This window comes from Typopeltis vanoorti, chromosome 15 (genome assembly GCF_054136105.1).
Source record: "Typopeltis vanoorti isolate ZY-2024b chromosome 15, IOZ_Tvanoo_1.0, whole genome shotgun sequence".
Taxonomy (NCBI): domain Eukaryota; kingdom Metazoa; phylum Arthropoda; class Arachnida; order Uropygi; family Thelyphonidae; genus Typopeltis; species Typopeltis vanoorti.
This window is the reverse complement of record NC_143563.1, coordinates 7,621,022-7,634,779: the sequence shown is the minus strand read 5'-3', so window position 1 is coordinate 7,634,779 and position 13,758 is coordinate 7,621,022. Positions and strand designations below refer to the sequence as shown.

Below are 13,758 nucleotides of genomic sequence, written 5' to 3'. Positions count from 1 at the left end.
ACAATTAATAGGGAATTGCTTAAGTGCAGGTTACTTTTTCCTAATCATTAGGAAAAATGAAATGAGCATAAGTTTTAGTGGAAAAGTTTTCTGAGTGAGGATCAGGCCAAAGTTGCAGGAAAGAGGATTCTAAATCCCCAGCCTGGTTGGCCGAGTGGTTAGCATATCCACTCTTCAGCCAAAGGCTGTGGGTTCATATCCCACTGTGAGCATGAATTTCTTAAATGCCAGAAACACAGGGAAAGGAAATAATTTAATTTTGAGAGAGTTACTAAATAAAAGTCTAAAGTTATCTATTAAAATGCCCTGAAATTAAGTACTGTAGTAGCTGTAGACAAAAGAATGTTAGAAGGGAAGTATAAAAAGAAGAGTATTCATCAACTATTTAAGGAGTATAGGGTGCAAGCCAGGAAATGATGAATGTCATGAGGAAACTGAAATTAGTAGAGACAAAAGCAAAATTTTTTATTTGTATTTCCTGTTGGAAGGAGAAGTATTGCACATGAAGAGGAAAACTGGAAGTTTTGAATATAAAGTGTTTAGAATTTTATTAATTAAAGCTTCATGTTTTAAGTTTTTTTTTCTTCTTCTTTTATTGTAATCCTATCCATAAGACTGTTCATTCTGAAGTACAATACTGCAGATGAGCAGAAAGGTGAAGAGGAAAAACAAACTTGTGAACACTAGAGTTGAGGGAGGACTGTTCCAAAAGACAGCAGTAAAAGGAGTAAATGAAGATTAAGAAAAATTTGTTCTGCAAGTTTGTGAAGGAATGCTGAAAAGTTGCTGCACATGTTTTAACAGATTTAGAAGAAGAATGAAAATTATCAATGCTAATTCTGATGAACATTGTCTTTAGAAATGTTTGTAGAAAAAGTGAGCAGGAAAAAGTTAATGTTTATGTGAAAAGAGAGTGGAGTGGATTAGTGAGAGATAGTCCATTAATCAACCAGTTGCTCTCTCAATGAGTCAAGTATTTTTAAGGAGTCCTGTGGAAATAGTATTCCATGGCTGATGGATTTGTGACTTGTATAGAGTTAATAAATAACTTTTGGAAAAAACACCTCTAGCATAAGATAAAGCCTAACTTTTTGGATGCTAAGGAGATAATATCTGTAATGCATTTATGCTGAGAGAGAGAGAAAAATTTTAATTTAGAGTAATCCCAAGAAGAGATCTGATCTTGTCCAAATATTTGGATGAAACTAAGACTGGAAGAAAAGGCTTTTAGTTGCAAGAAATAAAAAAAATAATTGAGTTTTATTAATATTGAAATTAACAAGGCTATCAGAATCCCATTGAAGAATGGTTTGGAGTATGTAGAAGTTGATATTCTGGAAGCTTTGGTGATTTGTGTAAGGCAAGGCTTGTCCAATTAGAGAAGTGCTGTGTATTGTTATGAGCAAAACTGCATTTTGGATTTGCAGCCAAATGGAGAGGGTCATTGATATATACAGTCATCCCTCGACTTACGTCCGGGTTCCGTTCCATCTGGCAGGACGTAAGTCGATACATTAAATCAACAGAGTTATAGGGGTTAGGGACTTGACCGTAATAAGTATACTGTCATTTTAATTTTTAAACTTTATTATAAAACTGTACTGTGTGTTACTGCCACTATTCCAATGTGCTTTGCTTATTCCTCCTCTTCTTTTCATCATAAATTTGTTCATAGCAAGCAAACGAGTCATGTACTTTCGTTTCTACTAATAAGTAGCGTTCAACATTGGGGTCCATGTCTTCAACCATTTTGAGAACATCGCTAACTGCAGAGAACATTTCTACAAGACCCTTCACTGTGAATTGTTTAACTATTTCTCCTTGTTTCTCTTTTCCCTCTTTCTTTTCTCGTTTTTCCTCTTCTGCAAGTTGTTCCTCCAGTTTGACAAATTCTTTTGGTCAGTTCTTCAGGGGGACTTTCTACGAGTTGAATTATGTCGTCATCATTCACTTTTAGATTCATATTGTTTGCTAGACCCATTATTACAAACTTCCAAAATCATGCACAAACCTTTTTAATGTCTTTTTTCATATGCCACTCATACATTGAGAGGTCACTTCGTCCCAAGCCACAGCAATAGTTTTAATTGCATGTTGAATGTTTTCCAGAATTGCATGAGAGTCTGGTCATTTCCTTCAGTAGCAGAAATGGCTTGTGAAAAAGTTGTCCATAGATAATAAGCCTTAAACACTGCAAGAACTTCCTGATCCATCAGTTTGGTCAATGAAGTAGTGTTTGGAGGGAGAAACATGACCTTGAACTTAGTGAAGATCACTGCTATAAGACTTACAAGACGGATGACCTGGAGCATTCTCTAGAATTAATAAAATTTTAAATTCTACATTTTTTTTCACACAATAGTTTTTTATTTCACTCACATAACAGTTGATTAAGGCATCCTCAAACAATTTTTGAGTCATTCATGACTTCTTATTGCTCCGATAATGAACTGGGAGTATGCTTCCTAATGTTTTTGAAGATTCTTGGATTCTCACATTACCTGTAACAGAATCATAACACGGGCATTAAGAGCTTTGAAACTAGGTATAGATTTCAGCTTTTTGTGGATGAACGTCTGCTCGGGCATTTTTTTCCAAAACAAGGACGTCTCATCCATATTAAATAATTGCTGTGGCAAATAATTTTATCAAATTTTTCCACAAACTCCTTGGTAGCCTTCTTAGCATTTGCAGATTTCCATACATTTTCACATTATGCAGCGCAAAACTCTGCTTGAATCTCATGAACCAATCGGAATAAGCATTGAATTCGTAGTCATAATCGGGTTCTGCTTTCTCCTTCAACCTGTTGAAGAGACTTAGTGCCTTAGCGGTTATAGACACAGTGCTAAAGGGTATGCGCTTTTGGTTCAGGTCCTCTATATATAGCCGAAAATGTTATTTATTCCCTTATGGGATCACGGACGTATCTTCGAAAGGACGTAAGTCGAGGGATGACTGTATATATATAGAAGCATAGTATGTGAAAGAACAGAGCTCATGGAACACTAACATTAATTTATATAGTTTGAGGATAAAAATCCATTCATCATCATCACACATGTGCATCTAGACAGAAAGCTAGCAGCCCATTTGCAGAATACAGATCATATGATAGGAGCTTACTTTTTAGACCTTTGTACCAAATCTGATTATGTTTTACACATATATCTAGGGAAACCACTTGAGATTCCCTAGACTTTTCCATAGCTTGTCCAAAGGTGGGTAACATAAACAAAAAGATCTATTGACCAACATCACTACTGGCCATCATTCATAAGTTGAATGTGAAGGGTTTTCTCCATTACTTAAAGAAATAACTAAGTCAATGAAATTGGATAGTAAATAGATGGTAAACATTTATTGCCCTTCTTAGGAATGGGTTGAATATGAAATAATTTCCAGACTGTAGGATAGGTATCAGTAGAATAAGGTGACATATAACAGGAGTCAACTCTGAGGCACCAATCTTCAGGGCAGTTGGAGAAATGATGTCAGGACCAGGAGAATTTTTTAGTATCCAGTTTGGAGAAAAAAAATTTTCTAATCTTTTTGTAATGAAAGGAGGCATTCAATATAACTTAGTCACCCAGACCAGACCTTTTGTTTTTAACAGAACCCCAAATTTTTGCAGCTACCTCCACCACTATACAACTTAAATGCCAAAATTACATACTATCGTGATCCCTCCTCCCCCCCCCACACAAGGATGACGCCTTTGGGAGATCTAACATTGCTTGCCAGAGAATTAGCCATTCTCTGGCAAGGAGAAAATCCCTGCTTTTGATCTCCTCTGGCCCAAGGTTTCCTTGCTCCATTTAGTAACATTCATCTGCTGCATGAATGTTACTAATGTGCAGTAATGCCATGGAAATCCCAAATCTTCCCATCGATAGAATATTTGCTCACATGTTTTAAGGTGGCACACCTAAAACTTCACTAAAAATTCTTTCTACTATCCATAGGAGAACAATTTGGCTCATCATCAAAGCCTGGTAAGCAAATTAACTATCTTCCAGCCCTGGTAACTTCTGTAATTGGATAACCATCTTTCTTTCCCTGGTCATTCATTGTGTGTCTTAGTGGATGGATTCCTCTCTTCAAGCTTTGTCACCAGTGCAGGAGTGCCACAGGTCTCTGTTCTATAACTTATCCTTCTCTTATACATAAACAACCTTCTCTTAGTTGCCACTAATCCTCTCCACAGCTTGGTTGATGATAGTTCACTTCATTCATCCAGTTCATTTGACAAATCATTCACAGCTCAGACATCCCAAATTCCAAGATCTTCTGAAACCAGAGCTTTAAACACTGATCTCCATACTATGCTTCAATGGGATGAAATAACCTGGTCACCTTCAGTGCTACCAAAATTGAGTCTTGCCTTTTATCTCACAAAAGAGATCTCAGCTCACCTTCCCTTAACCTCAGAATCAGATCTCTTTGCTTGGACTGATATTTACCTCCAGCCTCTCCTAGCTTAAACAAATCATGTCAGTAGCTTCCTCAGTCCCTAGAAAACTAGGCATTCATTTCTGCTGAAGATGCTATTTTTTGTTGAATCAACTATATACAAATCCTAAATCCACCCATTCTGAGAATACTGTTCACATGGTTGGGGAAGTGCACCTAAAATCTTCCTAAAAATTCTTTCCTTCATGGTTACACACTGATCAGAATTCATCATAAAAATTATGGAAACAACCACCGTGTTAGAGTAAAACTTCAATTTGATATAAACACTCGATATTATCACATTATAAACACTCACTGTATCACTCAATGTTTCAAATAATAATAATCTCGATATTTCGACCTTCACATTACGGTCATCATCTAGAGTATGCACATATATACAAAGAAACAAGCTGCGCTACAGTCTACATGGTATGCTAAAGTTAGATTGATTTTGTCAACCATTAAAACTATTGGCATGACCTCTGGTGAAAAAAAAAAAAACTTACTACATCAATGCTAGAGGCATGTTATTATTATTATCTATTTGGTTACAAAAATAAATTAAGCTAAAAAGCAACATGTTCACACAAAGTTACTCATATAAGTATACATATAAATTAAAACAAAACAGTATTTGCTATAGCTATTATTTATAAATATATTACTAATAATTAGTAATTCTTATTTAAGAGCTTGTTCATTAGAGCAAATTGGTGGCCAATAAAAGCTGAAAGAAATGCTTGCTTAGAGTCCTAAAGTAAGGGTGGAAAGAAGAAGAACTAAGTGGACTGAATGTATGTCATCCAAATTCTTGGGATTTTTATGCCACCATTATTGTTAAGATTAGGATGGTTAATCAAAATTTCACAGGCTTCTTTAAATTTTTGTTCATACTAAGTTTTTGTATGATGTAAAGAACATGTACTTTTCCAATCAATTTGATGTAGGGTGTTAAGAGCATGATCTGAGAGGCCTGCTTTACCAAAATTGTTAAATTTAATGTTCGTTTGTGTTCTTTTTTATGGATAGGGATTGTACGTCCAGTTTCTCCAATATAAGGTAAGTTACAGGTGCAAGATATGATAAACTTGAGGGAGAGGATCCTTAGAGGAGTTGAATTTTTTTTTTAAATTTTATAGGTGGTTTAAAAGTGGCATTAAGATTATAATGGTGTAGAATTCTCTATATTTTTTCTGATAACCCTGATTGGCCAGTATGTGTAGACTTGCAGTAAACAGTGAAGGATAGACTGCCTGAGGGAATCCAGGAGTGATTATTTTGGTGTATATTAAACTGTATTAAGTATGGGATAGCTATGGTTTTAATGTAATCTATATTATATGTATTTTTTGATGAAGTTTAATGAAGAACTTTATTGATAGTATTTCATATAGCCATAATTTATAAATGTATTGCTAATAATTTGTAATTCTTGTTTAAGAGCTTGTTCATTAGAGCAAATTGTTATAGCTGTGTTTTTGAGAGTGTTAATGACTCCACGTTTCTGCAAAGGGTGGTGATATGAGTTAGCATGCATATATTGGCTGATATGTGTAGACTTGCAGTAAACAGTGAAGGATAGACTGTCTGAGGGAATCCAGGAGTGATTATTTTGGTGTATATTAAACTGAAGTTTTACTCTAACATGGTAGTTGTTTCCATAATTTTTATGACGACTACCTAAAATTTCTTAATACTGTCTAGAAGGGTGCAGTTTGGCTTATAGATGATTCCTCCCTCACAGATGCACTGTTTTGACTCACACTTCATCAAACTGGCAAATCATTTCCCCACCTTCCATTAGACCTATTAAAACAGGAGTATCAGCCTCCCAACAACTCTCTTTTCAATACACCTGCAAATATACCGAACCTGCTTCTTCTATTCCTCCTTTTATTTCATCTACCTTTGTTCTCTGAGCAGCCATCCTTAATCATGGCATGTTCCCAAACAACCTCCGACTCTTCTAGAAAAATATCAATAAACTTCTTTCTCAACCCTTAATTGATGGACCCTGTACATGGTGCTGTTCCATGTGTAGGGTACGATAATTAAGGTTCGGGAATGAAAAAGAAAAAAATTGCTATAATAATACCAATAACACTAACAAGAAGTTCCTGAAGAGTTAAGAGGATAATAGCACTGATATTGTATAAAATACGGATCAGGATTTCTGCACAGATCTATCTGGATATCTGAATAAGGAAATGTTAGAGATGTGATGTTATTGAGGCATATAAATTGTTGAAAAAAAAAAATCAATGAGATAGACATAGAGGACACTGTACAATGTGACATCTAGCAATGGTCATTTGAGCAAGGAATAAAGTAATCTTTTACATAGATTGTGATAAGTGAGTGAAATGTTTTGCAAGAGTGGTCTGTAAATAGTTTAGCTTTCTGTGATAAGTCTTATTACTTCATAGAGGCGTAGAATAATGATAATAAATAGCTTCACAAAGTTTAGGAGACAGTGATTTTTATTTTAGATCAGGTTCATTAGTGCAGAATTTTTCATATTGTATTTAAGGTACAGTGTATGTTTTCTTTTTTTTTTTTATCCTCATGGAAACAGCACTGTGCTGATATCCCGTATTGTTTGCCACACTGATCTTAGTAACTTATTTTTACCTCCAAAACAATAATTTGTTTCACTGTCACTTCTCTCTATGCAAACTAACAGCTTCACTGATCGTCCTTGATCTTTACACCTGGGTAATTTACTTTCATCGCTTTCTCATTAAGAATATCTCTTATCATTGAATATCCATACAACCTTCTCTTTACTCCTAGTTTCTTGCACTTTCATGCTTTTTCCATTCTCTTTTTTTTTTTTTTTTTCATTCTTCCTCCTGATGTTCAACATGACAATCATTTCTCCAGTCATGCCAGCTCATGTTTTTTCCTCTGAAGAATACTATGTAAATGCTCTGTTTTTTTTTTTTTTTTTTCATTCGTTACCATCACCTCATCACCCACATTACCTTCAGCCACTTCTTTCATACTCTCATTCATATTTCATGCACTCTTTCCACATTCTCAACAACACTAACATTGTTAATATTTGTTTGTTACTTCATTCTTGTGCTTCCCACATGACTCTCATTTTTTGCACTTGCACACAAAACATTTCTGACAGACTCTGCTTTCACACCATGAACCATTCATCCTTGTCAGTGAGTACATAGTACATTGACCAGAAACTACATCGTACGAAATCCCTAACGAACCATTCCCATACAAATATGCACATTCAATTTTACAGTCTAGAGTAAGTAAAATACTACCAAAAAATAATTTAGAAATACAATTTTATTAATACAGACCAGTATTTTACAATAAAAACATTTATTCAAACCTACCAGTTTCGCCAGCAAACTGTCTGGCTTTTTCAAGGCATTACGGAGATATGAAAGTTAGTAAATGCAAATTAAAAGGAACATAAAAAACGTTGTAAACCAAACTAGTATCTATGGTTACACGTTTTGCGTGACAGAGATGACTTATTGTTCTTATTCATTATCACGCATGCGTGTTTGTTGTAGACTTGTAATGTGATTACTGAACAATAAGTCATCTCTGTCATGCGAAACGTGTAACCATAGATACTAGTTTGGTTTACAATGTTTTTTATGTTCCTTTTAATTTGCATTTACTAACTTTCATATCTCCGTAATGCATTGAAAAAGCCAGACAGTTTGCTGCCGAAACTGGTAGGTTTGAATAAATGTTTTTATTGTAAAATACTGGTCTGTATTAATAAAATTGTATTTCTATTATAAAACGACCAAAAATGTATAATTTAAAAAATAATTTCTAAGATTAATAAATATTTACTAAAAGACTTATCTGTAAACTATAATACGTCATCGCTTCTCCTGTTTATGGATTAATGCCTCATAGTCTTTAGTAAGCTACTGGTAAATCATTTTAGTTATCATTGCTGTTTTTTTTTTTTTCTAACCTTGTGCCTTTTTGCAGGTGTTTTCCTCTCCTCTTATGAACCAACTAAATGACTGAAAATTATATCTGAACTTCTAAGATATAAAAGTCCTAAGTTCAGATATAACTTTCTATCATGTTCGGATATAACAACATATCCCTCCATGACTTGACACAGATGGCCATATGTGGTTTCCTCCCAGTTAACTCGGTCAAATGTCATGATATGGATTTAATAATCCATTCTGCAATTTGTGTAACTAGAAACAGTTGAACACATTTTTTTTCTCTTTCAGTTTACTATCTCTTGCAAGTGGACCATGTCCTACAGGTTTCTGTATTTATTTTGGAAGAAGTCCTATATCTCCAGTTTGTTGCACTCAGAGCAAAACATAGAATTTATATTTGTTTTAATGAATGAAATCAAGTATCGCATATGTTAAATCCAAGAAAGAAAGCATTTATTGCAGCAGCATGTACAGAAACATTTCTTTGTCTCTACAATCAAATTACTACACCTTCTTCTTTCTAGGTGTAGAAAGAAGCTTTCTAGGTGATGATTGATTCATATAGTAAGGGGGAAATGCCAGTTAAATTGTGGTTTTTCATCTGAATTTCAGGATCTTTTCATGTGAAAACTCGGGTTCCTCAGTTTAATTTTTCCTTTGTGTTTAGACATAACTTTCGGTCATCTAGTTGGTTTATAAGAGAAGTGAAACAAACTCTGGCAAAGAAACTTGAGGTTAAAAAAACCCATTGACAACTAAATGATTTACAGTTAAATACTGAAGCCAAAGAAGACTTTGAGCATTAACCTTGTCTCAGTAAAGGTCAAATCTGGTCTGGATGGTAGCCATTGCATAATGGACAATATATACTTCTAAAAGGCAGCATGTATCTTATAATGCTATGTATTATAAGATACTAAGACAATTTATATGACATCTGTTCCCATATACAGGTAGCCTTCTGTGATATTACTTCATGTACTCACTGTATGATAAACTGTTAAAAGCTATAATATGATTTCTTGTTAAGTATAATTTGCAGTTCTTGCATTGTTGTCCCCAAATTTTTAGATCCTTGTATGCTATCATTCTGATGTGGCAGATAATGCCTCCAACTATTTCAGTATATCTCCATCAGTTGTATACATATCATTCTTACTTGTCAAATATCAAAACCATTGCAGGACCTTCATTTTTTTGCAATATTAAAATTTCAACCCACTTATCATCTACATATAATGCAGCAAAATGTAAGGTCTTGAGGTTTGGGACACATCAATGGGACGCTGCATACTCTATGGGAGGAGTTAAACTGGAGGAAGTAGGGGAGACAAGAGATCTGAGGTTGATGATTGATAGAAACCTGAAATTTAGGGGACATATTGCAAAGGTAGTGAAGGTAACAGAGGATTGCTGCAATAATGAGAAGGACACTGACCTGCAGAGATAAAAGGGTTATCATTCTGTTGTATAAGACTCTGATCAGACCACACTTAGACTATTGTTCTCAGATCTGGTCCCCAGGATTTGAAGGGGATAAATTAACTGTGGAAAGGGTACAGAGGTGGATAACAAAGATTGTTTCAGGACTGTACAATGTTAGTTATGAGGATCGGCTGAGGGAGTGTGGACTGCAGAGTTTGGTGGATAGAAGGAGAGGTGACATGATTGAGACTTTTAAACTGTTGAGAGGTGTTTACATGGTTGACACTGGGGAGTTCTTTCGCTTGGTTTAAAACCGGGAAGGAGTCATGACAAGGGGCCATCCCTGGAAGTTACGAAAGGAAACTGTGAGAAAGAGCGCGAGGAGTGGTTTCTTTGTGTGGAGGGTGGTTGAACCATGGACTGCATTGCCTTAATGGAGTGGTGGGAGCAAGAACGGTCAATGCGTTTAAGGAGTGGTATGATAGACTTTGTGTTTCCTAGGAGGGGACCTCCCTCAATGAGTCTTGATAGACTTGCGTTTCTTAGAAAGGACCTCCCACGATGAGTCTTTTGACTCCATGGAGGCCTGAATAATAATATAAAGAGAGCATTTTCAAAATTTTTGGAGAACCATGACATCAGTTTCACTTCTCAGAACTCTACTATTGCAAGCTATTCAAAACTTAGCCACCTCCTCTTATCCGCATATCTCTACTGTTTAATTCTCTATCGGCATCAGCTACTAAAAAAGAAGAATCATTATAGTGTGACTTCAGTTAAAAAAACTTCCCTTAAAAAATAGTGCCAAAATATAACAAAATCCTACAAAAAAAAATCTCTGAATCTACTACATCAATATTTGCAATAATTCTCATAAACACAAGCATGTATATCATCGCTTGCTGCAGTGCTTGACTAGTTGACTCTGAGTCGATTAGTGTATTTGCTTTGCAACCAGAGCATTTTGGGGTTAAATTCCACTATGAGAATGGATACCTATGAATGACATTAGGTGGCAGTTGAATTTCATTGTTTTGGGGGTGAAACCATTATTCTGCTTATTGAAAACGTGAAGTGGTTTGAAAAAGTTTCATGTTTGGTCTAGATAACCTTTAGCCTACTCATTCAATATACTCATGTGTTAATGGCTTATAACATTTTGTGGTGGTATTCACAATAAAAAAAAAAAACCTTATTCATATTCAGACCTGTTTATAGGTTCATATTAGTTATCATTGCCGTTTTTTTTTTTAACCTTGTGCATTTTGCAGGTGTTTTCCTCTCCTCTTATGAACCAACTAAATGACTGAAAATTATATCTGAACTTCCAAGATATAAAAGTCCTAAGTTCAGATATAACTTTCTATCATGTTTGGATATAACAACGTATCCCTCCATGACTTGGCACAGATGGCCATACGTGGTTTCCTCCCAGTTAACTCGGTCAAATGTCATGATATGAATTTAATAATCCATTCTGTAATTTGTGTAACTAGAAACAGTTGAACACATTTTTTTTTTCTTTTTCAGTTTACTATCGCTTGCAAGTGGCCCATGTCCTACAGGTTACTTGATGGAACCTTAAATGGCAAGTGCAGTAATCACCATGTATTTTGGCTGGCTGAAGTACATTCTCTATGGTTTTTCGTCGTAGAAAGGCACTTTTATCTTTGTGATTTAATATTATGTATAAGGGAGTGTCAAATCTAGAATATTATTGATTCAAGATTTCCTTATCTATTCTGTAGCATTCATCTACTGTTTTTACTGCTCTCATAATTACACCTACTCTTATCAATAAAGCTGAATTTTTGTTGCTCCAATTACTCAGTAGTAGTAGTTACTTATCTTTCTTGTTGACTTTAATGTTTACAACTGGCTTCCCTTTTCCTTTTTCATATACAGAAAGGACCACACTGGGTGAGATGCTGATATATTTGTCATATGTAGTGGAATTACATAAATCATCTATTACCCAGAATAACATATAATCCCGACAGTTTCCTTCTTAACTGGTTATTCTTCCACATATATTGTAGAGGTCAAAACTACTTTTTGCGACTCAGATCATAATCTTATGAAAGTTTCATTTTTTTTAAATTTTTTTTTATAAAATTCCATTCTGTCAGTATTTTCATCTTTTGTTCTTTGGCATTACAATGTTGTGCCATGCTTCCATGACTTCTACTCCTCTCCATCAACATACCATTGTCTCTTCCAATCTAAACATTTCCTTAGATTATTCTTGTTGGACCAACTCTATTCAGATTTCTTGTCCACTATCCAAATCTTTATTTTTCAGTAAATATATCAAAGTGGTTCAATAATAATAATAATAATAATAAAATTCTTGATACATTATATATCAGAAATTTTTATTTTTCTAAAAAAGGTAGTACTTGAGCATTTTTTAAAGTAAGTCTTGTAAGAGTTAATCATAGAGAGAGAGAGAGGGGGGGGGGGGGGACCTTTATTATTATATTGTTATTCCACCATAAATGCTTCACACAGGTACTATAATATATTATCATTATTGCCATCATTATGATGTTATTAATTATAATGACAACAGCAGCATCCAATAATTCAAGTTATTGGTGCATTTGACTTATAGTTTAATTTGTGAATGAAATTCTTTTCTTTTTTAATTATTATATTATTTGCATTGGTGCATTTTATTTCTGCTTATTACAATGAAGAAAGAAGAAATAGTGTAATAAAGAAATAGATTAAATAACAAAATTGCTGGTTTTGAATCCAAAATCAGGTTAATTTTTTTGTTTAAAATAATTTTAGTAAGATGAAATTGAGAACCTAGGACTGGCATTTCGTATTCAAAAATTTTGGATTTAAGAAATTTCGTCAGGATTGCATCCCCTATGTGCAAACTTTTTTTTGTTTGTTTTTAAATACTTAGATTTCATTGGCTAAATAAGTTTAAAAGATAAAGCATGGAAACCAAATAAAGAACCACTTCATTCACTCTTTCTGTATTCTAAGTGAAATGCCCTTTATCAAAAAGCTTATATTACCACATAACATATTGAAATAGTTTTGAGTTATATTCTGAGCATGATACTAATTCCAAACAGATTTTGTTTATAAGGTTTGCTTGTTTTGTTAAATTATCTACTGTTATCTTAGAAAATATACAGTATAACTGATACAGCGAATGCTATCTAATTTGGTTTATTTGCTTGATTTACTTGAAATTACTTATTTTCATTTCATTTGTATTTCTTATATTTGCTGTATTGTTTCCCTGATAAATAAATAATTTCCCTAATTAATAAGAGCACTGTTTCCGGAATTGCATATGTTTTTGTTTTTGTTAATTTGTTTTGTTTATTTTTAATCACAATTTTTCTGCTATATTTTTTAGCCTATCACTTGCCTGTTGCTTGTTATCCACTGTTTCCTCAACCAAGTAGATATCGTCAGCAAAATCCAGGTCAGTCAATTTTTTGGAATGAGTCTGGTTTTTATGCCTTTTTGTTTTACTTTTTGATTTTTCATTACAAAATTGGCTTCCAAGGAAGAAAGGAATGGTGGGAAAAATTTTTTTCCCCTGATATATTTTTGCCTTCATAAAAACAGGTAACAAAAAGAGGTGTCAGTTATATTTTGAAAACTGCATTCTTTGATAGTAGATTTTTAATAATTCTGGTTAGCCTTTTTTTTTTTTTTTTTTGTGCATATATGCATTTGTGTTAATGATATTTCAATGAGTTTCAGGTGGAAAAAAATTGCTCCTTTCAGAATAGTGTATCTGGTTTAGGTAGGATCACATAAGATGGGCTGGTTTATCTCACAATGTGCCATCTTGATATTAGGAATGTTAAGGTCTCTTGAAGCTCATAATCATGACCTACTTTTGAGTTTATAACTAGCTTTTAAATTTATGTGATGCATTTCTAATGATAGT

At 34.1% G+C, this 13,758-nt stretch overlaps 1 protein-coding gene across 3 annotated transcripts in view; it reads left to right on the top strand.

Annotated features, from left to right (window-relative positions):
- The window catches only part of LOC150098339 (uncharacterized), a 275,596-nt gene that overhangs the window by 44,181 nt on the left and 217,657 nt on the right, over positions 1-13,758 (top strand). For 2 of the 3 annotated variants that reach the window (XM_090405891.1, XM_090405889.1), the window contains exon 2: positions 13,216-13,284. The exons of the other annotated variant lie outside the window; for it this stretch is intronic. In XM_090405891.1, the coding sequence (XP_090262017.1) occupies positions 13,216-13,284 (69 nt within the window). The remainder of the gene's footprint in view (positions 1-13,215; positions 13,285-13,758) is intronic. 3 annotated transcript variants of the gene reach the window in all.